Raw genomic sequence first — 27,466 nt, 5'->3', positions numbered from 1 at the left:
ACAGGCTCAAAATTAATTGGAAAGTTGACCATTTTGGAGTTGTATGGGTTGTTCTGTCACTATTGCAAGACATTGAGCATTATTCTCTGTATATTGTTCACATATTTTTGGGGCTTGATTCGAGGGGGATTTCACCACTAACAGCTTGCACAACTGTGCAGCAATCATACTTTCAAACATCTCATTCTTGCTTTCTTTTCGCTCTGCTTTCCCATCTTGCCCGTGTTTGGCGGCCCCTGTTTGGCTTCTGGAAATGATTACGTACCAGACAGACCAATCAGATAAGGCCCCTACAGTGACTGCATAAGGTCATGGTTTAGGGTGAGATGTCACATTCCTCCCCTCTCTGATTAGATCCACTCTTCACACTGTTACACTGTAAACTGTCACAGCTGCGGGACTGCATTTGCACCGAAATCAAGCCCTTGCCTTACTACATCGTAATTGTTTCAAGAGGATACTTGGGTGATGTCATACTTGCAGACAACTCACTTCACAGGCAACTTTTGCATGATGTGCATTGTCACTGTTGCACACAGGGAGACAAGAGGGGCTGTGAATTGGAATTTGTTTTATGTGCAGCTGTTGTACTGAAATCCATTTTCCATTGCCAAAGTCAACCAAACCAAGTTGTGCCAGGCTAAGCTTGAACATGGCTAATGGAGCCATGGATTTTTATGTGTTTGTCCTGGTTCAGTGTTTCTGGCACTACATGCTTGGAGTCTCTGCACATTTTTTCCACATTTTGTAGGCTGGAAAAAGAGGCTACAGGGCCAGAGCAAGGGCTTTATACTACTGCACACACACATTTCTGTTCAAGCCCTGTGACCTGGGTTGACCTCTTCTCGTTGACACTTGCCCATCTGCACATGTGCCAGCTTCAGTCAGTTTTCAATACACAGTTTCAGTTACATCTCATTCAAAAATCAGCACAAAATCATTGGAGCAGCCTGATTGTTGACATTTGTGTGTTGATTAGGGCTTTACATTTATTGTTGCTGATGTTTTGTTTGTGCGAAATGTGTGCCTGCTGGCGAAAGACGATGTCAGCTACAATGATACGGTGAAGGGGGATTACTACTCAAATGCAGCGAGTATATCAACTCAAACATCTGGTTCCCTCTGAGTGTGAGTGAGCTGTAGACCTGAGTGTTACCCCACTCCAGAGGTCCTTCAGGGAAATGAATGGGGCTAATGCACAGAGAGGGGCTGACACAGCCAGATTAACAGATTTTTATCACCACAAATGGAACTTGTTTCGCTATCTGTAGAGCCTTCCTTTTTCACATAGTCACACAGGCATAATTAGTATGCTTCACATGAACGGCCCTTGTTTTCCCCCCTCTTTTCACAGTCTCTTGCTGTGTAAGGAGAGAGCTTTTTGGGCAGATGCTTCTGGTTTTAGTGTAGTGCATCTTTTTCAGCAAAACAAAAGTCACGGATACCTGGCTAAATTAACCAATGAAACACAACCAGGAGACTCATTATGTAAAAAAAAGTTTGTTAACTTTTCTGAAAATGTTTTAGTCATTCTTTAAAATGAGATTCCTATCCAAACATTTCATAATACTGATTATTCCAGAAATCTCTGTATGTCCATCCATCTGTTCTTTGCCTATCTTGAGAACTGTTCAAACTTGGTGGGCTTATTTTGGGGGACATGAGTAAGTAGATACAATGCCCAGTTTGATGCAGTTTGGAAAAGCAGCTCACATATTATTCAATTACATTTTATTTGTGTAGCCCCAAATTGCTTTATATTGTATATGTGTTTCCCTGTAGATTGACTGCTGCCTGCTCCACTCTGTGTGTAGTGCAGGGGCATGCATATACACACAAAGGTATGCTTGTTTGGCTGTCTCTGCAACCACATTGATTGACATCAGTGTGTCTCTTAAACCCTCAGTGCAACGTGCACATTTGCTCTAAAATGCTTGCAAAGATTGTCGGATAAGTGTACAGAATCGTTTTTATGATTTTATCTCATTTAATTTACCTTTTTGTCTTTGCTTTCCCATTAAAAATGTTTGCATGAGCAGTTCTTCAGAAAGCAGTAAGCCACAATCTGGCCCCTCAGCATGCCATGTTTTGGACTGTCTATACAAACTAATAGTAATTTTAATAATAATCAGGATTGCATTTTTTAATGAATGAGTTCTGAACTAATGCTGCACAATGTTTTACTTATTTATGTGCTCACATTTTGCATAGGCATATTTCTGCTTCCTGTTACATCTACATTTCCTTCTCTTCTTTCTTTTATTTTCATGCATTTTTATGACAGGACTGTTTTTGGGTTGAAGCTGAGCCATTCATCTAGCATTAAAAAAATGTGCAAGTGAATGTGTTAAAAACGTCTTACTGCTTTGTGATGGAAATGTTCAAAAAAGCGTATGGGGCCAGGCAAAAACAAATAAACAAATTGAGCCTGTGAGACGATAGCTGGTCATTGCCAAATTACAGCAACTGAAAAAAAAATGTTTCATGAATTGACTGAAAATGTTCCAAAGCCCTTGAAATTTGGGATGTGAGGCTTTTTGACGGAAGTTATCACTTCTCTAACACTGGCACCGGTAACGGATATATGTTCTCAAAACTGGAATATGGCCTCTCACTCTGTGCCAAGAAATCCTGGCAAATAAAACCAATGCTTGTTTCCAGATTGGTGGTTTCAGTAGCACAAACATATGGCAAAGGCAAAGTTGTCCTAAAGAAGAAACGGTCCAACTGAATCATTCAGCTGACTGTAAGTTATACCTAATTTGGAAGCTAAAGTGTTACAGGCAGACATCTAGTTTAAAAATGTTATTATAGTCAAAGTATCTTTGGCCAAAATGTGGAACCCTGAGTTGCACCTGATGTGAACAACTCTGTGGAGTTATGGCTGTAATTTGAACTTGGAAGGTCTACAGTAACTGCTCCTTGTACTTTTTAAAGTTGGCCTACCTCAGTTTTAGCTCGTCTTTAGTGTGAATGGCTGTATGTGCTAAAATAAGCTTGACCCTGAGTGGTGGAAGACTCAGGTCGGGATGTTGTCTGTGTTGTCGTTTTTCAACACCTGCGAGACTCATCAGAAGATACCAAATGTACCAAATGACCAAATATCACCAAATGCCATCCCCGCTTTTTCACCACATGGTGACATCCAGACAACATTGGTTGATAAACCAAGAAAACTTCAGGTAGCGCAGATCCCAAAAACGTCCCTTAACTACAGGTTTTGCATATTCATAAGAAGATATCTAATTATAGAGAATTAGGTATCTCTTTAAGAGTTCCAAGAACAACTTGTTTTAGTGGACTCTAACCTCATGAACTCCTCTGTTAAAACCGTCTCTCAGTGCCTCAGGGAGTCGTCCTTTCCAGGTTAAGAGTAGGTGGCATGTTTACAGTATTGGATTGCTCCCTTGGAGGAGGTCCACCGAGACACAATCCCTTCAGTCTCTGTCCCCCACCCTCCTCCTTCTTCCCTGTCTCTCTCCCATCAAGGCCTTTTTCATGATCTCACGCCCTCTCTGACCCTAAGGCCCAGGGGAGTCCTCTCCGCATGCCTGAAGGAAAAACAGTTTAACAGCAGTATTGCGAGGACGCTAGCTGTAACATAGCCTGACTGAATATTTATACAGCAGCAGCAGGTCGCTTTCTGTGGATGGATGATAAGAGCAACCCTGTCATTTTGCTGCTGAACACTATTTTCATTTTCCCAATGTGCTCCTGGCAGGAGCCGTACCAACTGGTCAACATTAACAGTGCCTAGGGTGTGTGTGTTTTTTCCACACTGACCCTCTTTATCGGTACTTTCAAAAAGCTAGAATTACTTTGGAAAAAGCCTTTTAGAAAGTTTGCCTTGACTCTCCTTTCTGCTTTCTGTCTTTATTATGTTGTCTCATGTGCACTTATCACTGTGTTAACTGCTTAAAGAAGAAAGCTTGTTATTATTATAATTGCTTAAAGAAGGGCAAGCAACAGTGACAACAGTCTGTACCTTATAATTTGACTGAAAGTGTTTTTTGGGGGGGAGTTGCGCGTGCTAGAATGATGTTTTCCGCACTTAAAGAAAAAGCAAATCGAAGGTGAGTTCCAGTACATCGCTGCTTTCAACGAGGACAGCTAACATATGTGGTTGATTATTTATGAACCCCTATGGGCTTGTGTCTGCCAGAATCTACGCCGCACTGCTGCACCAATATAAAATATGGCTTAAAGGTTAACAGGAGCAAGTCATGAATATCTATAGCTGAGTTACAGAAGTGCAACAAGCTGCTGGACGGCCTCCAGGTCCTCTAGATAAACATGCAGTCAGAGCATGGCGCGAAGGCTTTGGGTTAAGACAACAACAACTTCAGATTGTGGTGAGAAATCTAATTTGTGGCAGGGGAGCTTGAACTACATTTGTGAGACTGTGTAAAGGCCATGTGCTGCTACGATTAGGATGAGGATTTCTTTATAGTCATAGTGTTATCTGCAGTCTGGACAGTTTTTTAATGCCCAGTTATTTGATTATTTGCTTGAAATTCTAATCTACGTTCTAAATTCAGTGATTCGCACAGATTTAGATTCTATTCGTGGTGGGCGAGAGGCACGTGCTCACTTGCAGTTGTGTCCATTTGCATATGTATTTCCCTTTAGATGGCGTAAAGAAAGAGGGTTTCAACCACTGCAAACATGCTTCCTTGCAGTACTCTGAAATCCTGTGTAGGTCATGCTGTGCATCAGTTGAATATTGATTGGTTGACAAGTGGGCCAGAACAGGAAAGCGAGGGGTAGCGGTGTTCACCAGGAATGGAAGAAGCAAGAAAGAAAGTATGCTATGACTGCCGTTCTTGGCAGTGGGCAAAAGCAGTAAAAGTATCCCACACACGAGTTGTACCACATACTTTGTCCACTGCCTCCTTCAACAACAGATTCTCTCTGCAGGTAGATGGGCTGTCCACACAGTCACAGCAGACTGCCAGCATGCTGCCACTGTGGAACCATAATTGTTGAATAATATGGAAAATTAATTAATTAATTATTAACAAATGAATAGCTGGAAAAAAATCATCTACTTCTCTGTGTCTAATACTGCCAAGAAACATGCAACAGTTGTACTTGTTCTGCTTTGCAACTTGTGGAGGCTTGGACTAGGAGCAGGTAAACCAGTTCCTCACATGCCTGCAGGTTTATGTTACAGTAGAGTGGATCTCCTGAGCAGTAGGACAACCTTTGCCAGGTGGAGTCCAAGATGGTTTATGTTCACATCTCAGACTCTACAGAAAACGTGAGACGAGGTTGCAACCACTGAACTCACAAAATTGTTGCATGTCAGATAATAAATGGTAATTTAACAAATGACTTCTGACGTCTAACTGAGCAGCAATTAATATACCTAATTTCACAAGCCTGTGTGTAGACATGCTGTCTCTCACCCCAAACCAATTGCCCCTCCTCTCTCTGGTTCTGCTGGAGGTTTCTTCCTGTTAAAAGGGAGTTTTTCCTTGCCACTGTCACCAAGTGCTTGCTGCTAGGGGGTCGTCTGATTGTTGGGATTTTTCTTATTATTTTTACTTTAATATTTATAATATTAAGAGCCTTGAGACGAGCCGTGAGATGAGTTGTGATTTGGCGTTATATAAAGAAAAATTAAATTAAATTGAGGTGACGTTAATTTAATTAAATTAATTTAAACATGCTATTGAGCATTTTATAGAATATGATTAGTGTCTTACAAAAATGACAAACGAACTTTAAAAAGAAAGACCCAAAGGGAAAGTACTGCTGGACTGCTATGTATGATCGGGCTGCCAAAGTTCAAATGTGTTGCAAGAGTAACAAATTCCAAGAGTCATTTTTAAATTCTTCATTTACCTTTTTGTTTCTTTTTTGCTTTTAGCCCTTTTTGTTTGTCTGTATACTTTAATGAGGCAAATGGATACACATCATCTACAGTTGTAAGTGTAAAAACCTCCAGCTATAAATCTTGGACTGCTCATGACCTAGGTTTGAATATCTTCTCTGTCATTTGTTTCACTGTCCCAGTCATCAGACAGCAGTAATATCCACAATGATACTTTATTTACTCTTTATAGGAAAATGATTCTTCTACTTAACCGCAGAAAGGTCAGAGGTGAAGTTCAGCTACAGAACAGCAGCTGTGGAGGGATTTCACCAGTGGGTTCTTAATGATTTAGTCTTCAACTGGAGATCGTCATGCTGGACTGTCATTCACACCAATATCAGTTCCTCTTTCGTTCTTTCCAATTAAATGAGAATGAAAAGAACGTTCACACAATGGTTTAATCTGTTTCCCTGCTAAGCTGTGGCCCTAGCAGCAGCGCTGGAATGTTGTCAGGTCTTAGACGTTATAATCAGAACCAGATTCGGCAAGCCAGGATCCCGTCCAATCGCAATCAAGTTAAAGCAACGCCTCAAGAATTCGCCCCTCTTCCTCTGTGACTGTAACCTCACGTCAAGAAATGTAGCTCCAGATTTGATTAGCAGTGGAATTGTAGCAGACACTTTCAGTGTTTCTTTGTAAGAGTCCTCCAAGTCAAAGCAAATTAGGCCCCAGCCCTCTGTTTGATGAGATTATTTCCCAGGGATCTCTCAAGGAAAAGAGGTCTGTTGTGGATTTAGTGTCAAATGTGAATGAAGTGTATTGTCTGCTTGTCCAAAATGTAAATGAGAAGATGGGTGGTGTGGAAATTTTCACATGAAGAGAATCAATTTTCCAATTGGAATTCACTTATAGCACGGCTGAGTTTTTCACCGTTCTGACACAGAGCTCTTGGCTCTCGCTCGTCAGGGCATCACTGGAACCACTTTGGCAGCCACCGCATCACAATTTATTACGACGGGAAGTGAGGGCGGGTTAGAAATATTCTTTGTGGACACTAATCATAGAAAAACATTCACTGAATGATTTTTTTTTTTTTTTTGTCTGGAGCCACTTGAATTTTTTCTTTTTTTGTGACTTGGACAGAAAGCTGGAAGACATAATATTCGCCTCAGTTTACAGCTTGGACATCACTTTCTACATTGGTCTGTCTGTTTAATATTTGTATTAAAGTAGCATCGATGGTAGTGATTGATTTGTGTTTGAGATTTAAGAAATGCCTTTGGATTTAAAGATTTTTTTATTTAGAGATCGACTTTGTCTCTCTTGAATGCCTCTGCTTGCAAAAAGGAAAGGAAAAAAAAACAGGAAAACTTCCAAACCAGCCTAAAGAGTCCTCTTTTTGTATTACTGTGAAAAAGACCTTTGAGTTCCTCCTTTAAATATGAGTGCTAGTACTAATGAAACAAATGTATTCACACTGGTGTGATATCTAATCAAAATGTCACACGGGGATCATCTTAGGTTAAGTGCTTCTCAGTCTCCTTGAGACCGCCAGTTGGTACACTGCAGCATCTCAAACTAGCTCTACTAAATGTGGAAATACTGTAGGATTAATAGTTTGGGTGATGACCGATAATAGCTTTTAGTACTTTTATATCCTCCATAGAATATACTCCAGACGTCAACGTAACGTCATTCAAAAATTAACCTGAGAAGCTAAATGATAATCCACGCTTTTAGAACAGCGATGTAGTTGTGCATAATAAAGCCGTGTTGGTGTTGTTCCTATAACTTTATGATAAATCTCCCCGCACCATCACGGCCTGACCAGTCATGTTTTTGTGATGTCATAGCAATTTAAGGGAATAAACCACTCATGGGACCAATTTGCCTTTGGGGTTTTCAGCAAGAAAGCCAGGCTAGAAAGGCTTTTTAGTACATGATTATGTTGTTAAAGAGTCTATTTTACTGGGTAATGTTTTCTGGGTGTCGTGGTGGTTTGCACCACTGCCTCACAGCAAGAAGATCCTGGGTTTAAATCCACCATCTGCCCTGGGTAACAAAAAAAGGGTTTTAGCAGATTTTTGGACTAAACCAAAGTAAAGTGTAACTCAAACAATAATTTCATATTTATTTTTGGTCTCATGTGGAATAAAAGTGTTGGTGTCTTTCGCAGCAGTGCTGTGACAACCCTGAAATGTGATTGGTCAGTTGCAGTGTTGGTCGTGAAGCAGTATTACTGTAATGTTTTTAAAATGAATACAGTGAGGTCAGAACCAGTAAGACTGTATATTCAGACTGGTTTTTTTGTAAGACACAGCAACTAATTTAAATCTGCCACCTTGGGTTCAGTTACAATTAAAGTGCCATATGCTGATATGTGTGTGTGTGTGTGTGTTTGTGTATGTGCAGATGGAAGAAGATGAAAGTTTGGATTTACTAACACGAAGGAGGCGCGCGAGGGGTTAAACGGTCTAGATTTAGATGAGCTCTTCCTCCATCTGATCTGAACTGCTGTGTGCACTTTAATAAGCACTTTCATTTATATTAAAGATGCAAATGTAGCCTTTACAGGGAGATTGATATGCATGGAGGAAGTGTGCGAGTGTATGTGTGTGCACCGCTTTATCAAGGTCCTCTGTTCATTAGCCTAGTGTAATTGTGTTAGCTGTGTTGCTGGCAGGGCGGGAAGAAAATATCTGTGTGTAAAGGTCACATCAGAGGAGAGATGACATACGGATAGATGACACACTCATGCACACATGACGTTCACGCACATACTGCCGTCCGCATCCGCCAAACATCTACAGCGAGACGCACACAGCCACATTCTCAGATGGAGACAGCTTTGGCTGTGGCTGCTAGTGTGTTTTGCCCTAAGGTATGCATATGTCTTTGAGTGTGTGTGTGTGTGTGTGTGGTGTGTGTGTGTAGGTGTAGGTATGTGTAGGTGTGTGAGTGGCTGCTCCAAGTGGCAGTGTTTAATCAAGTGTGATATTCCTCCTCTCTAAGCTTGGCATCTGCAGTGTAGGCAGCAGAAAGAGCAGATAAATTATCTCCTGTGGTGTGTGTGGTGCTCATAGGATTTCTTTTTTTTTTTCACGAGTCTATGACTGTCATTCCGCTGGTTTTTGTAGACCTATGCAGCATTCGATCATATTATGAGATGAAAAACCAGAATGCAGTCAAAGAAATCTCGCTGTCTACACATACAGGCTTTGAAGACAGGATTAGAATCATAAATAGCAACAGAAATGACAGTGAGAGCGCACATATACATAAACCTATCCCCAAATAACTTCCTTCCAGTTAGTGGGTGTGAGAGCCCTCTTACGTGATGAAGTGCGCGGCTTGTTTGTGCCGTGTAAAATGAAATAAAATAACTTTTCCGTTTGGGCGAGTAGTTGACACGTTATACCGGTTAGGATCACACTATTTCCTGCCTGTGCGTGGGTATATAATTGTGGCTCTTCAGAATGGATATGTGCAATATTAACTATCCTTATGATAGAAGTTCTTAATCATTTAAAAAGGTGCAATCAGAAATTTTCGTGACTTCTCTAATAAAAGGGAAAATGTAATTTAAATTCGGCCTTATGTCCCATTGCTTCGATCACCACCAGGAACTTCCTTTCTTATCCTTTGCATCGGTCCATATTTATTTGCCATGGTGGGGGTGGAGAGACGTCGCTGTTACGGCCTCTGGCCTCGGAGGAAGTCAGCCGGCCTTCCTTTAAGGAAATCCAAGCGTGCCAGGACCCACAGACGATTGGCTGGCTGGGGACCCGGGGGGTTGCACCTCCAGGGAAAAGGACCAATCAGCGACTGATTGTACTCACATGCTTCTGTCTGTGAGCCTTGCTTGTGAAACTGTTTAAGGTGTGGAATTTTTTTTAATAGTGTTTGGTTGTGTTACTGCCCGTGAGGCTAGCTTTATTTTCTACTCGTACGTGAACCTGTTATTTTCTTTCTTCATCTGTAGATAAAACTGTGCCCTGACTGATCTCCCTCATGTGGGTCATTTATGTTACCTCCCATGTCCCCTAGCAGAGCCTGGTCATAACAGTCGCTGACTGATCTTTAGGCCTGTGTGAGTGAAGACTAAGAAGGAACTTATAGATGGAGACTTATACAATATCAGTAAGCCAAGCAGTGTAATCATGGCAGGACTGTAATCATTTGTTGGCCTTATTTTTGCTCTTAAGTTGTAGTTAGCTGCAGAACAGAAGGGAATTTAGTACCTAACTTAAAGAGACTTGCTTAAAAAAAGGTATAAGCCAGAGGTGCAGTATTGCATGAGGTGAATAAGACAGGTGTTTTGTCTTGGCCTAAACATAAAGAAATACTGTAGTTTGGGTTCCAGATCTGATTATGTGTAAAACCATAAAGCAGAGAGAAAGCCACAATAAAGCGGTGAAATGAAAACTTTCTCTTTAGTCTGCAGGACAGCAGCTGCTGCTGCAGGACATCTCCAAAATCTATCTGCTATTTTTCACAGTTTTATTCATCAGCTTGATTTTCTTTTTAGGAGCATAAAGGACATTCAAAGGGTGGTTAGTGACCTGCCAGAGTGGCTGATGGAGTAGGTAATTATCAAAATTTACCAGTATTTGGCTCATTGCTGCTGTTAATTTTTCAAGTAACTATTCTTCGCAGCCAAAAGGCTTTTATCATGATTATCAGCAGCAGCAGTTATTTTAACCTCTTAGCACCTCTTTAAATGATTGAAACATTCTGACTGTGTTCAGAGCAGCTCCGAAAGCAAAGTGGACGTGCTACTTCAATTGGCCATTACGTTATGATTGAACCCATAGATAGGTTCACTGTCAAGTCACAGCACTCGTTTTCTGTTATTTCCATGAAAATGAGGCTGTTATCGCCTGCATTTGAAGCCTCACGTATAAAATCTTCGCATTGATGATCAACTTATAGATACTGATGTTTGTAAGAGTTTTTAGTGCAGAGCAGTGTGCTCAGACTGCTGTGCCACAATAATGCAGAGCTGACAGATTGGATGGTTGGTGTCCTGGGGTTTTACATATTAAAATATTATTTTTCCAAAACACTTAAGACGTCACTGGAAATTTGGAAAGATTGACCATGTGCTGATACAATAAAGCTGACAAGGTAGAGCTGGAGAAACCACCTCCATCATCTGCAGGGGTATACCAGGGGAACTGTCAGAGAGATGGAATTTAGGCTTACAATAAAAACAGAAGCACCGGCGTGCAAGTTTGACTTCTCTGTAAATTAGCTCGTACACAACGGACAGCTTAATGCATCTCTATGGTCACAGTGAGCGTGCAGCTAAGGTCACAGAGCCTATAAATGATAAAACTGCAGCAGCTTAAAAGAAACAGTGTGCACACTTGGGCAAACAGTATTACATCAGTCACAGAGTTTGGTTTTAGTTCTTCAGCTGCTGGTAATATTGTAGGATTGGTGATGATGCATATTTATCAGACATGTCTCAACAACTTCTGGTTAGATTCTCATTAAGCTTCAGGTGGACATTTGTGGTTGCCAACAATGACATTTCTGGTCTCAACAAGTGCACTGCATGGACAAAGGTTCTGAGCCACTTCTCTGTATGTTTTCGGCCTTTTCAGTCCCATTGTCACAGGTAAATAAAGTCAGGCACCTAGTATTTTAGCTTTCTGACTATAGCATTTATTTCAAAGAACCACTGTGGTTAAGTGTGCAGAGCCTTTAGCATGGTTGTATACTCGCCGTTATGGTTTAAAGAGAGTCTAAAATGCCGATTTTTATGGCAGTGAATCAACTGAAGATATTCAAACAACAGGACAAAGTGACACTTGCTCATGAACCTATCTGCCATCTAACACTGCAGCTCCTCTTAGCTTTGCAGAAGTGAGGGGATGCTTTCAGCACTCTAACATATTACTGGAAACCGAAAACAGAGCTCAGAGGACAGCTAATATGGGATTATTGGATCGGAAACAAAAACAACATTATGTTTAACCCTGTCTGTCACAATAATTCCAGTATTATAAATATATAGTAAGCATGCACTGGTTGAGCAAAATAGGCTAGAAAGACCGCATCTATAATATAACTGTGGTAATAATTGCACCTGTGCTTTGGTGCATTATGTAATTATAGTTAATGGTATCGGAGTATTTACTTTCAAAGTCCTTAAAATGAAAATATACCTTGATAATGATTATTATCATTATTATTAATATTATTCTCAGACTCATACAGAACAGGTGTTGCCACATCAGTGTGTTTAAATTTCTGCCCTGCTAATGACAACTGAACATTTGTACTAACAACCCCAGTTTATTGCAGGTGTTATGGCACTGCCGCAACAATAAAACAGGTTTCTATTGCAGTTTGGATATAAAGTCTCTCAACCAGGATGGATGGTGATATCCATCTTGCCTCTAGATATAAAACTACAGTACGCACATACTTTCCCATCTGCCTCCCTATACATAGACCCATTAGCAACTTTGTATAATGTTTTCTTCCTTCTTCGATTTTCTTTATGCCGTTGTTTCTGTAGTCTGTCCTTTATTTCTACATGCATGTACATACACATACACACACTCAAGCGCACTGATTTTCAGAGTTCAAATGAATGGCCCGTGCAGTTTCTTTCTTTTGTTTTCTCTTTCCCCCCCATCTCCATCCTTGATCGCTCTCTCCCGCTCATTTTCTTAAACTGCAAAATTGCTGTTCTGCGGTTGGGAGCCAGCTTCGATTATCTGCGGCAAATTCTCTGATAAAGAACAGTGTTTCTGGGCCTATTCAAGCCCTTAAAGCCCCTCTAAATGGCTTTAGCTGCAGGGTCCCCTCTTTGGAGACTATAAACATACACATACGCACACTCCATGCAGTGATTTCAACACCCATCGTGGGAATAATCCAACTGCAGAGTCATTTTTTTTCTTTTTTTTTCTTTTTTTATTATTAAAGGCTTGTCAGCACATAAAAATACCTGTATCTTGCTCTCTCTGACATTTCTATCCACTCAAGCATCTGTTAATACCCTGCTGCTGGACAGTAGTCTGTGTGCCTGCCGCATGTAGGATGCCAGGTCATGCTAGAATTATTTTCTGTTCACAAGAGAGGAAATGTTGGTGTTTTGTATTAAAGGAGACCGTAATCTTAACACAAAGGACAGGATGTGTCATTTCCTCACAGAAGCCCAGGTTGCTTTAATAGTAGCCTTTAGCTGGATAATCAAGCACAGTAATAACATGGTCACCAAAACCATTTGTTAGTAGTTTTGGCACTGGTGCAAAGTCCTGCTGGAAAAGGAAATCACCTCTTCCAAAAAGGTTGTCCATAGATGGAAGCATGAAGTGACCTAAAATCTCCTGGTAGACGACTGCGTTGACTTTGCACCACCACCAATGCCAGCACATGACAGAGCATCACAGAGTCCAGTTACTTCATATGGACTTCAAACACCTTGGATTCTTGGACCCTGAATCTAAAGCCTTGATTTCCAAATGAAGTGCCAGATTTTCTTTCATTTAAAAAGAGAATTTTAAACCACTGAGAAACAACCCAGTTCTATTTCTTCTTATCCCAGGTATAGCTCTTCTGACTTAAATTTTGATATTAGGAATCTGACCATTTTAGTCCCTTTCCTGAATGCAATTCAATTCAATTCAGTTCAATTCAATTTTATTTATATAGCACCAAATCACAACAAAAGTCGCCTCAAGGTGCTTCATAGATACGGAGAAAAACCCAACAATCATATGACCCCCTATGAGCAAGCACTTTGGCGACAGTGGGAAGGAAAAACTCCCTGGTTCTGCTGGAAGAAACCTCCAGCAGAACCAGGCTCAGGGAGGGGCGGGGCCATCTGCTGCGACCGTTTAGGGCGAGAGAAGGAAGACAGGACAAAAGACATGCTGTGGAAGAGAGACAGAGATTAATAACAGATATGAGTCAATGCAGAGAGGTCTATTAACACATAGTGAGTGAGAAAGGTGACTGGAAAGGAAAAACTCAATGCATCATGGGAATCCCCGGCAGCCTACGTCTATTGCAGCATAACTAAGGGAGGATTCAGGGTCACCTGGTCCAGCCCTAACTATATGCTTTAGCAAAATGGAAAGTCTTAAGCCCAATCTTGAAAGTAGAGATAGTGTCTGTCTCCCGAATCCAAGCTGGAAGCTGGAAGCTAATTATTTAAGACCTTGTATGTGAGCAGCAGGATTTTGAATTCAATTCTGGATTTAACAGGAAGCCAATGAAGGGAAGCCAAAACAGGAGAAATATGCTCTCTCTTTCTAGTCCCTGTCAGAACTCTTGCTGCAGCATTTTGGATAAGCTGAAGGCTTTTCAGTGAGTTTTTTGGACATCCTGATAATAATGAATTACAGTAGTCCAGCCTGGAAGTAGTTTTTCAGCGTCATTCTGAGACAGGATATTTCTAACTTTAGAGATGTTGCGCAAATGGAAGAACGCAGTCTTACATATTTGTTTAATATGTGCGTTGAAGGACATATCCTGGTCAAAAATGACTCCAAGGTTCCTCGCAGCGTTACTGGAGGCCAAGGTAATGCCATCCAGAGTAAGAATCTGGTTAGATACCATATTTCTAAGCTTTTCAGGGCCAAGTACAATAACCTCAGTTTTATCTGAATTAAGAAGCAGAAAGTTAGCGGCCATCCAGGTCTTTATGTCTTGAAGACATTCCTGCAGTTTAACTAATTGGTGTGTGTTATCTGGCTTCATAGATAGATAGAGCTGGGTGTCATCTGCATAGCAGTGAAAATGTATGCTATGTCTTCTAATGATGCTGCCTAAGGGAAGCATGTATAATGTAAACAGAATTGGTCCTAGCACTGAACCCTGTGGAACTCCATAATTAACCTCAGTGTGTGAAGAGGACTCTCCATTTACATGTACAAATTGGAGTCTATTAGATAGACTGAAGACACCTGTGTGAGGCAACTCTTCATGCTCTCACACCTACCTTAAGAGTTTGAAAACAGAAGGCAACAGGACTTCTTTTAGTGACAAAAACCGATTCATCCCAATGACAAAACTCCCAAATGCAAGCTAAACAACATAGTATATGCTGTGCTGTAAAGTAAGGAGTGACCGTATGTCAGCACTGGAGAAACCAAACGGCCATTCCACAAATACATGGCACAACATAGAAGAGCCACCTCGAGCATACAAGACTCAGCTGTACACTTAGACCTAAAGGACAAAGGATTGTAGTGTTCTTATTTTGGACCTAGAAGACAGGTTTTTTTGACAGAGGACTACAAGAGGCCATGGAGTGAATTATGAACTACCTACAATACAGTCTTGATATCTCTTCCTAGGGACTTTAACCTCCATTCACATCTTACTCTAGGTGACCTCAATAGGTCACATGATAGGGTAGGGTCAATCTCACAGTGGTTTTACCTTTAATCCCTGGTGATGGTTATGACCCCTGTTTTTTTTTCTTCAAAATTTGGTTAATGTGTCAACATGATATAGTGGGTCAATGACCCTCAGGACCACCTCCAAAGGGGACAACCCCCATCAGGGGTTAAATACCTGGGACTCTCCACTATTTTGCTTTTAGAACTGAGGAAGCCTCTTGGACGAGGGGCAAAACATCTTCACAAACTTAAAGAAGTCCATTTGCCATCTCTTTTCATGCTTTTACGTCTACCATGACTGGATGAGTAAGAACATACACAGACAAATGACACCAGCCTCAGTCCATCCTTTGTGGAGCTCTCCCAAATTCTTGAATCGAGCATTTGTTGATGATCTCAAAGCTGCGGTCATCCCTGTCCCATCTGTACATTTTCCTGCCACATTTTTAACATGATTCGATATAGCACTCTGCAAACAGCCTGCCTTTTTCAGCAAAGACCTGCGGCATATCCCCTTTTTGGATGGTGTCAGTGATCACCATCTGGGCAAGCGACAAGTCAGCAGTTTTACCTATGTTGTGGTTGTTTGTGATGAAATGGAGTGAGAGATACAGAGTATTCATACTGTTTAAGCAATAACCGTCAAAGTTAACAGAAAAATGGCATTTTCACTTTAAAATGCAGTGAATATAGAATATATGAAAAAATACAAAGAATTTTTCATTGATATTCTAATTATTTGAGATGATTTTTTTAAGCCAAACTAACCCTCAGAGCTGACCTCCAAAAGATTCGGTTGGGTTATCAGGCATGATCCAATAGCCCTGTGTTAATATGTGCTAAATCATCATATTGATGCTCCTCCAGGATCAACATTGCAACTGATAAATGATATCTAAGCATTCAGTTAGCATTAGCCAATAAGTTAGCAAATTTATTAAAAAGTACATTTGGCTAACAGAAACCCTAGCTTAATCATATATTTATTATGTTGTACAAATTAATAAATAAAACAACTGCAATGCTAACGATTTGTTTATTTGTAAACAAAGACATGTTTTTCTATGCTGTGCTATGCAACAATCATCATGAACCAGCATTATTTTCATGTTGCAGGAACAACGCCAACATGGTGGTATCAGCTGTCTTGCTTAACGTCAGAGAAACTGAACTGGACTGAACCTTAACCGCTGGGGCCAAGTATGAGTAATAACTAGAAGAGACAATTTAAAGGGTTTGTAATTTATGCAAAATATTAATAATGCTTAAAAGCCTAGAGGAAGATTTCATCATTTTTTAAAAGACTGTGTAGTTTCTCCTCATTAGCTATGCATTATCTTTGTGATCCAGCCCATGCACATGACCTCAACAACAGAAGCGAGATCTATGAAAAACAAATCAACACAAAAATAACAAAAAAAACCCCAAAACTGCTGTTTTTGTTTGTTTGTACTTGTGTGTAAGTAGTTTGAATTGCTGCTCTGCCTCTACCCTCCACCTTTTTGTTTCAAGGACAGTACTAGAAAACTAGTGCGGGGAAACACTCGCGTACAAACATCAGGTACCAGTTGATGGATCTGAATGTTTTTAACAACAAAGAGGTGTTGACACACTCGTACCTTCCACGGGCAAAAAGTTGCTGTTGACATTTCTGCAAGAATCCATAAAAAAAAAAGAAAACATTGACTTTTCATGTTGTTGTAGTGGAGTAGATTGTAGTGTTTTTGTATTATTTTTTTTTATTGTTTTTTGGGGGATGTGTGACATGACAATCAGAAACTCAACAATGTTTAATAAAACATATTTTACTCTAAATCATTTTAATGGATGAGCTGCATGTCACCAAACAACCATTACGGTTCATTTTTCCCCCTCCGGGCCTGCAGTAATTTTATGGCCAGCTGTAAACTAATGCATTATGTACTTTAATCAAAACAATAGAGCATGTCCTCTCCTTTATCAGGTTACACTAATGTTCAGAAAACAACTGTAAAAAGCATAGGTAACATTTTTCCCCCCCTACTCACAGCTTTATAATAGGTGTTTTAATTTGAGAGGCATGACCCACCTTTCCCCTTGACTGGGAAAACTATCACTGCATTGCTACACTCATCATCACCCACCCCACCGACATGTATAAAATTAATAGTGAGTGCTTCCCTTAATGGGTGTGTGTCTGGCCCAGTGAGAGTAGCAATCCACTCACAAATGACACAGGTTGAAATAAAATTGACACCACAAAAAAATGTAAAGAGGGCTTTTAATATTACTCTGCTTACATACAGCGTTTTTTTTAATCTTTGGTGTTTAAGGTATAACTTTGTGCAAGTTATTGTGGGCAGAATTGATATAAATGTAGCTGAGGTGATTTGCGCGTTTGCTCCTTTTGAACAAAAGTGCGGAACAGTTGTCAGGATTTCATTTTATCTGGAAAAAATCCTTAAACCCTTTCCATTCTGGCGAGCTTGGGGGAGACAGAGCGAGTGTATTGTAGGCGAGACTCAGTCAGATTAAGAATGATTAAGGCTCATCCACTCAGCTCTGCTCGCTGTGGATTCCCACTGCACTTTCTGAAAGAGTGATGGCTGATCTGCACCTGTCAGCTTGAAAAATAAGCGCGTGTGAGCGAGTCTTTGTATCTGTGGGCGTGCAAGCGGGAGTTTGTCTGCCTGTATCTCTGGCTGTGTTTATGCAAGTGTGTGTTTTTCCCCAGGAGATTTACGCCTTCCTGCATCTGTTTGAGTGTGCCTGTGTGTTTGTGTGTGCTCCCTAAAAAAAAAGTATACTTAGAATGCAACTTTTACCTAAGCTTCTGTTTCCATGTGTGCGTGAACAGCTTTTTATGAATGAAGTCAAATTACTGCGCTGCCTGCTTCATCCTTCTCATCATCTCATTTAGATTGTTAGAATCAAATTTTCTGTGTGTGTGTGTGCGTATGTAATAAACTGTGTTAAACCACAGAGATGTATTTTCTTAATTTTTAATTGATTTCTATATAACTAAAGGATGTTAATGTGTGTGTGCAGTGTGAAGCCACCTCTCTATCGGTTTGCTTTCTTTTGTGTTGTGTGTGTGTGCATGCAGCTGTCTGTGAGGTCAGTGTGTCTGTTGTGGAATGCGGCTGTAAATGAACCACTGTGTCCCCACTGCATGGTGCAGCAGCCCACATGTGCACACACACACACAGAGTCTGACCCACATTCTCTTTATACTCACACAAACACGTCTTTTGGGGGAATTCATGTATGAATCTAGGTTTTGCAGTCCTGGAACAGTTAGATTATCTTATATTAGCCAGTGCCCAGTACCATCCATCCATCCACCCAATTTCTCCGCTTATCCAATTCAGGGTCACAGTGGACCTGTAATAGAGCGAGAGCCGGTGTACACCCTTGGTAGGTCACCAGTCTGTCATATGGCTAACACATAGAGAACCATTCGTGTTCCCATTCACGACTATGACTAATTTAGAGTCAACATTTCCTCTAACATGTAGGTGTTTGGACTGTTTGAGTCCAGTTTACAAGAAGAGAACCCACAAAAGCACAGGGAGAACATGCAAACTTCACACAGAAAGGTGGATTCGAATCCAGAACTTTCTTGCTGTGAGGCAAATCCAGCAATTTGATTCTGTATTATAATGACAACCAATACAATGCTGGATCTAAATATTTTAGATGTCATGACATATACAGTAGTACTGGTTTTGGCATCATCCATTTGTTTTTTCATACGAAACAAAACACGATATTTATCCGTTTTTTATCCTATGTTTGGTTTCATTTCTGCAATCACAGTTATCATTACTGGCAGATATAGCAGTGGCACGTTGAGAGAAAACAACATTACCAATAAATACTGTTCAGTGAAATACATGGCTAACTCCCTCCCTTCCTACTGGTCTTTCTTTATATCTGTCCATCTGTTGAAAACCAGGAAAGGAGGATGTGAGTCGACTACAGTCTGCAGTATTAGTACTTGTCAATATTACGACTTTTGGAAAATGGATTCCAAATAGAAATCTCCTCACGTTCACAAGTGTGTCCGTCTCCTATCCCTCTTCTCACATCTCCTCCTCTGCTGTCCTTACCTGACCTGTACTGTGACTGTAATTTTGCTACCATCTGTTGCAATAAGCGTGGAGTTTTTTTTTTTTTTTTTTTTTTTTTACTTTAAAAGATCCCATCAGATTTTCTAAGCATAGGGTGATTGTGTCTACCTTGACATATCTAAAAGAAAATCAGTTGGTGTGCTCATTTATGATGGCTTACCATTGACTTTTGCATATGACATACCCGTTCACATTGTCAGTACTTTAAGTACTGTCAGGTATTTATTAAGGGGGCTCCCTTATTCACAAGAGGTCACCACAGCAGATGTGTCTACATGTTTGATTTGCCAGAGATTTTATGCCAACTGTCCTTCCTGACACAAACCTCACATTTATCCGGTCTTGGGGCTGAAACTAGGAGTACACAACCGTATGAATCCCTGAGTTTGGCTCTGTGTCTCCTCTTGGAATTAAACCAGGAATCTTCTTTATTAAATACTATCGCTTTGGCATAAAATCTGATTTCACTTCAGAGTGAAATCACTAGCATCTTTTTATTTGCTGCATGGAGCTCGCATTATATTTTATTGTTTAATAATTAATTACATCAAGTCTTAGCAATGCAACTCATTTGGATGAGGCATCTTTCATCATTAATTTCAGCCTCCATATATGAAGTGTAAAATTGACATCAAATGACTTACTTTTTCACAAAAAATGTATATACGAGATTTAAAAAAATACCTTAAACAAGTTCTATTTCTATTGTCCCATACGGGGCAACACCTTAGGATTGCAATGGAAAATTCCCACATTAGCTCTCTTGTGTGTAACCATGGTAAACAGTTTTCTGTTGAGTTTGTGGCCTCAATTTTTTCCAAGTCTCATCCAATCAGAGATGAAAATTAAACCCCCTTGAAAGTCAAAGGGAAACAAAACAGCTGGGTATGTTTTATCCTGTGATTAACAACAGCATGCTGTATTCCACTATTTCTCCTCAGGCCTTCGCTCAAAGTTTCACAAAGGAACTTTACTAAAGATTAGGTGACATTACTGTGGTTACATCATTTATGGGGGAAGGGAACTAGAAAAACTGTGTCCATGGGATAGGAAGTTCTATATTTGACAATGCAAACCACCAGACTTATGTAATATTACTGCAGCAATTGTTGTCTTATTCGTCAAATTTAAAGCAGCAGTTGAGATCTGTTAATGTGAATATTAGCATGAGAAACTGTTCAAGAAAAGTCTACTCTTCACTTAGCCCAGACACTGTGGTCTGTGCCCCCCACAAGTCAGAAAAACAGCTCCTCCTGCATCGAAGTGGTTGCCTACTCATGATTTGTGAGTTAGGTTGAACAAAGTCTCTCCTAATTAGGCCCCCTTCAGGTTCTCCAGGTTAAACGTCTTGATTAGCTCCGAACTCTATGAAAGCTAAATTCCAAATAACTTCAGGTGTAAAAGTGAATGAAACTTTTTGGAGTTAGACGTAAACCCCATTTAAACTGTAGCAACCCGATTATGGTGACGTGATTATAAGTTGAAATCCAAACCTCTGGGCTCACGTCCTTTAATCAACAAGGTAATAAATGTAGGTCAAGTTTCCAAGCAGCTCAGTCCAACTCCAATGTTTTCTTTCTCTATGGCTCTTTGTCCAGAAAAAAAGTGTTTAAATTGGAAAAGGTATCTGTATAAATGTTTATACTTTGCCTGAGGTTTTCAAAGTTTCATTATGTATGCCTTGTGTACGTATTGTACAGTTCACATATAAGCCGACGCGTGTGGATGACTGTTTGACAAGTAATTAAGATGGACCAGATGCAGAATACGCTCACACATATACAAACAGACTTGCACGAAGCGAGGCCGGCAGGCATGAATGTGAGCTCCATGCTGAAGAAGTGGTGTGTATAAATTTGCTTAAGTGTTTGGCTTAGGTCTGTGGCTGTGTGTGCAATCGATGTGCCAACAGCAATAAATCAACTCGGGGCAGACCTGAATGCCTCAACAGCTTCATCTGACGTGGCAGGTGGGCTTGGGGATAGCCCTGACACAAAAACGTGCACACGTTTAGAGGTGAAGGCCTTTATCAGATGAGATGCTGATCAGCTTCAAAGAATTAATGATGCGATATATCAGGTGATATATCAAGTGCCATATTTTCCTGATTAGAGGTGGCTTTAAATGATGAACAACAAGAACACCAGATAGTATTTTGCGTCACTTTAGAAGCTTGGGCTTTAGTATGGAGTTGCAAATGCCTTTTGCCAGCAGACTCCAGTGATGCACAGGTAGTGTCGATAAACACTCTGTACAAGTTTGTTGGTCTTAAGCTTTTAATTTCCCCAGGTGTGGATGTCCCAGCAAGTTTACCCCAAGGTCAGACTGTGCAATGCTCAGAGAAAATACAAAAAAGCCCCAGAGCTGCACCTCAGGCTCTACCAACTTCACTTTAGCACATTAAATGTTAAAACTAATTTACTGTACAGCATTACCAGGAGATCTAAAAAGAACACAGTAACATAGCTTAGGTTTGCAACGTTACATGTGAACAAACCACCACTTCTGGAACAATGTCCTTTGATTGGGTGCTACTAAAGTGGAGATGTTTGGCCTTAACGCACTGAACTCTGTTTGGTGAAAACCAAATGCAGCATATCAGCCTAACTGCTTTATTACCTACTAAGCACGGTGGTGGAGGTGTAATGATTTGGGCTTGTTTTCCATCCACAGAATCATGAACTCTTCTGTGCTCCAAATTCAGCCAAATTGGGTCAATGGTAGGGCTGGGCCATATTATACCTTTCACAGTAATACCGGTACAATTTTAAGCAATGATAAGAAAATTAAATATCGCGATAGAATATGGGTAAAACGCGCAGGCGCAGTGTTTGTGTTTTCAAACGCTCATACGCACATGGCGGAAAAAGCATGGCAGCGACGGAGAATGAGAAGGGCGAAAGCAGATTGTTGAATGAAACAGATGAACCAGAATTGGTTTGTGAAAATTGCGCAACTTCAGTGGTGTGGAACTGGTTTGGTTTTCGTCCATCACCAAAACACAATTTTTTGTAGAACATGCCACGTCGTGGCAGAAAGCAGAACCAACAAGTCCTCCCTGTAAGAACAGCTGCTTGTTTAAGTGAAAATAAATTGATGGGTTTTTTGCACTAATAGAGTTGTGGAGTTGTAAAGTATTTTGTCTCGTGCCAGTTATATCTTTATCGCAAATTTTCAAATATGTATCATGATAAATATTTTGGGTCATATTGCCCTACCCTAGCCAACAGGACAATGGTTCTAAGCACATCAGCAAATCTACAACATAATGGCTAAAAAAGAAAAGAAACATGGTGCTGCAATGGCTAGGTCAAAGTTCAGACCTCAACCTGACGGAAATGCTGGCAAACATTTCAGTCAGACATGTAAACAGACATGTGCAGCTTAAATCTATAAAATAAGTGCAAAAATCGAAATTGTAAAATTTGTGAAAAATAAACATTCACAAAATACAATAGCCATATAAAAGAGTGACAGAGACATGAATTGGGAGGCAACAAAGGAAGAAAAATTGGTTTCACATCAGTTTACTCTGTCGCATTTTTCTTTTATCATTTGTGAATCCATATTCACATTTCTAGCAAACTTACCTCTTAATAACTGCTATTTTCTTCTTTTGATCTAATTCCAACATAAAAGAAAATACTTTCAAATCACTACCTTGTGTTTTTCAGTTCATGCGTTCCTCTTTCCTCTCATCTTTTTGTCCCAGTTTAGTCAAACAGCGCCTGTAATCATCAGCACTCAGCTCCGCTGGCTATTGAAGCAATACGGCCACATAGTTCACATGTGCTGTGTGGTTTTCACTTATTAATAGAATGTGTAAAGTACATCAGAGAAGGTGAGACAAAAATGTTCAACAATAACCGCACATTCTTATGTTGTCATTTAGTATAGCATGCAAGTCTTCTCCTTTCTCTTAAAGTGTTTGTGTATTATGATAAAGTGCACGCGCGGTGCCTGTCTGCATGTGGGAAGGTTCGTTTTATGTCACTTAAGTTTACATGTGTGAGGGTATGCGGCACGATGAAGTCAATGAGGTCTGTGATAGGGTTTAGAAATGCTTTTGACCGCGTACTGTATGTGTGTGTTATATGTTCACATTTTTTTTATGTGTCCAGGATGCTAACAGTGGGTTTATTGTCCTGATGGGACAGGCAACAGCATCGTCATCTGGGCCACTGTAATCATGGCTGGGCAGGAGATGAAAGACACTATTGACAAGAAGTGTCTGAGAGAAGAGAGAGAGAGGGAGAGGAATGTAATGAAAGGGAGAAATAAGGAACAGCGGCAGAAACAGGAGACGAGAATAGTTTGCTGTCCAAACTCCATTATGAAACAAGCCTTCGCTTTGTTCTCTGCATGAACTAATGAAAAGAAAATTGAACAGTACTGTATGTGGTTAGCCTTTGAACCGCTATTTTGTTTTTGTGCTGGTTAGTCTGACAGACATTGCATATCCATATCCATACCCCTCATTGGTTTGAGGGCTACACTTATAATGCTCCAAGCTTGGGATCTAAACTGGCCTCATCTTGGGTTTTCTCTGACATTGCTTGGAGGGGTTGTGCTCAGTTACCTGCTAATGCTAGCATTAGCTAGCTAGTGTGGTTAGCAAAGCAACCGTGTGATTCACTGTGATTTTAATAAGATAGCTAGCAAAAAAGTAGTAATAAAAATAATGGATGTGTTGTGAAATACACGCGACTCAAATTTCAACTTATTAAGTTGACCTTAAAGAACTTTCTTGGATGTAAGGCAAATTTTAATGGTTTGTTAGCATGACCCCATGACCGCCACAAAGTTTTATCAGAACTCAAAACATTTTGAGCTACCTTGATCAATTTTAAACTGATCAATTACATTAAAATTTAATCTCCTACAATTTGAATGAATAGGGAAAATATCTATAGAGACCAAATTGATTTTTCTAGCAGGCTGAAACCATGTTGGGGTTTGCTTTGAAGTTGTTTTGTTTGTTTGTTTGTTTTTGGTAGAACGTTTAAACTTCTCCTTTTGGAACAAACCTCAGTTGACCAGTTGAAGAACTTCGCAATTTTTTTTAAAACTTCTGCTGTTGTTTCATTTTGCAGTTTGCTTGTACTTTGTGCGGCCATGAATTGTCACTTTTCCTATCACTTCTGTGCTTTTTGCAGGGTTTTGATATGTCACTTATATTTTGTATGAGCACAGTGTTGCTGGGGCAACATGGATTTTTTTTACAGCATCCCGTTTGACCACTATGACAAAACTGGCAGTAAGCTGACTCTGCAGTGCCGTCAAGCACTACAAGCGTATCCCTTCTTGAACTGCACCAATCATTTCCAGTGAAGTTACACAGAGAGGAAGAGGAAAGCTCTAAAATAGTGGCTTCAGGGTTTGTTAACTTGTAGACATGGATACTTTTTTGCCCAAATAAAAGGCTTTTTATTCACATAGCAAAAAGAGGTTGCCTATAGCCAAATGAATTAGCGCTTATATGCCAAAATCTTTTTGGTTAGAAAAATGCTTCATCTTCAAATCAACCAAGTCAATTTCACCTTCATGAAATTGACTTGGTTGATGTGGTGCAGCTTGCAGGCGCGCCCTGTCCAGGATGTGCTGTGTCTCTGGCCCTGTCCAGTGTCACCTTGGTAGGCTCCAGTGCAAAGTGCATTTTGGGATAATCTCAAGCTTCCCATGACCCTAAACCATAAAAGTGAATATAAAATGAAAGTAATGGAATATAGATGAATGGTCCATCCGCTTTTCTCTTTCCTTACTATTTTCCCTAGTTTTCATTTATAGCAATCTTTCCAGTCATCTCCACTTCCACTGGTATGAAGCCAAATAGCTTTCACTTCTCTCCCTCTCATCGTCTCTTCTGCTTTATCTGCTTTGACCAGTTCCTCCCTCTGCCTTTCTTTTTCAGAAGGCAGGCTGCCTGTATTTCTCTGCTCTGTTTCCCTGTAGTAAATATACTTTAGGACTCTCATGCAGCTCTGCTTGTAATTTATGGGTGTTTACCTGCTATCACACATCAGTGGTTGGCCCTGGGTATGTGTGTGTTTTAGTTTAGGTTTTTTTGTATACGTATAGCAAGCTACCTCTTCTATATGTCTGCTTATGAGCACATCTACAGGTTTTGAGGTGTTTGTGTATTTATGTGTGTGAAAGTGCACCCTGTCCGCTGAATCCTTTAATACCTCCAGACAATCAATAAGCAGAAGAGCAATGCTCAGCCCCTGTCTTCTTTTAAAAGATGCACTCCACCGAGTGGTGCGAGCCAAGAGTCGAGAAGTCAATAAAACAAAGCCGATAGTGCCCTCATTTGTATTTTTTCTTTTTTTGGTTTCTGCTTTCAGCATCTGGTCCTCAGAGTCTGAGTCAGAGTAATATTTAGTGGCTTGTCATTTTGATGTATTCAAATGAATAATTGTTGGCAGTTCTCTGGAAGTGTACAACTATATATTGACAGTTTTCGTTGTTTTTCCTTTTTTTGCAGGGCTGGTGGCAGACAAAGCTGAGGATCAGGGGATGAGGTTATAGAAACGACAGCAGAGACAGGAGGAATAAAGGACGAGGGAAGCCAGTTGCTCGGAAACTCCTCTTTTGCATCTTTTGCACCCCGCGCTCCTCTAAGGCGTTGACTGACCCTGTAAAGGATTACACATTCACACCCCCCTCCCCTCTTCACCACCATGTCTTCCCACCTTAACCCTCCCCTTCTCATCCTCCCCATCCTCTTCCTTGTACTTCCTCTCTCCATCGCTTCTACCTCTACTACTCCTTCCGCATCCCCCTTTCTCTCCTTCTCCCCTCCTGAAGGAGGCCTGACACATTTGGTGGTCAACAACAAAACCGGCGAGGTCTACTTGGGTGCCGTCAACTGGATCTATAAGCTCTCCAGCAACCTCACCAAGCTACGAAGCCACGTCACCGGCCCTGTCACAGACAACCCTCGCTGTTACCCTCCACCTGGTGTACAGTCCTGCCCCCACGAGCTGGTGCAGACCTCTAATGTCAATAAACTCCTTCTGCTCGATGCTGCCCACAACCGCTTGATTGCATGTGGAAGTACTTCCCAGGGAATATGCCAGTTCCTGCGTCTGGATGATTTGTTCAAGCTGGGCGAACCCCACCATCGCAAAGAGCATTATCTATCCAGTGTGGCTGAGGCGGGCACCATGTCGGGCGTCGTGATTTCCCCGGATATTTTTGGAGGCGGAGGGAAGCTCTTTGTCGGCACTCCTATCGATGGCAAGTCTGAGTACTTCCCCACGCTGTCTAGCCGCAAGCTGATGTCCAACGAGGAAAACGCTGACATGTTCAGCTTCGTGTACCAGGATGAGTTTGTCTCTTCCCAGCTCAAGATTCCCTCAGACACGCTCTCAAAGTTCCCCGCGTTCGACATTTACTACATCTACGGCTTCAACAGCGAGCAGTTTGTGTACTACCTCACCTTACAGCTCGACACCCAGCTCACTTCCCCAGATGCGGCCAGCGAGCAGTTCTTCACCTCTAAGATCGTCCGCCTGTGTGTTGACGATCCCAAGTTCTACTCCTACGTTGAGTTCCCTATTGGCTGCACCAAGGACGGAGTGGAGTACCGCCTGGTTCAGGATGCTTATTTAGCCCGGCCGGGGAGCCGGTTGTCACGTTCGCTTGGTATTCAGGAGCACGAGGAGGTTCTATTTACTGTGTTTGCGCAGGGTCAGAAGAACAGAGCCAAGCCGCCGAAGGAGTCAGCTTTGTGCCTGTTCACAATGAGGCAGATAAAGGAGAAGATTAAAGAGAGGATTCAGTCGTGCTACAGAGGAGAGGGGAAACTCTCCCTGCCCTGGCTGCTCAACAAGGAGCTGGCCTGCATCAACTCGGTGAGTGTTTGAGACAGTAACTCCCAGAAGTGTTTTCTTTCCTTGTGATCATCCGTACCTGTGTGGATTGTTTCCTCCTATGATTGTGCAACCTTGAATTTAGCATTTTTTAACCCCGGAAAAGGAAAAATTATGTCTTTTTTATTGTTTTTGTGAAGCTTGGTTACAGCTTTTATTTGTTGATAGCCTTTCATTACCTCGCACCTTTCCCAAAGCACTGAAGTGATCACAGATTCAGGTTGTGCCAATACCAGCCGTGTCTGAGAAGGTTCTGTCCAGTCATTGAAGCAATTTTAATAGATTAATTAGAGGTTT

General features: G+C 40.9%; 1 protein-coding gene across 1 annotated transcript in view; it reads left to right on the top strand.

Moving 5' to 3' along the window:
* The window catches only part of LOC113012858 (plexin-A1-like), a 309,396-nt gene that overhangs the window by 20,207 nt on the left and 261,723 nt on the right, over positions 1-27,466 (top strand). The window contains exon 2 of the mRNA XM_026153254.2: positions 25,780-27,151. Coding sequence (XP_026009039.2) covers positions 25,976-27,151 — 1,176 coding nt within the window. The 5' untranslated portion in view covers positions 25,780-25,975. The remainder of the gene's footprint in view (positions 1-25,779; positions 27,152-27,466) is intronic.

The sequence above is a fragment of the Astatotilapia calliptera genome, chromosome 20 (genome assembly GCF_964374335.1).
Source record: "Astatotilapia calliptera chromosome 20, fAstCal68.1, whole genome shotgun sequence".
In the NCBI taxonomy this organism is placed as follows: Eukaryota; Metazoa; Chordata; class Actinopteri; order Cichliformes; family Cichlidae; genus Astatotilapia; species Astatotilapia calliptera.
The sequence above is the reverse complement of the archived record's forward strand: the minus strand, read 5'-3'. Positions and strand labels throughout refer to the sequence as shown.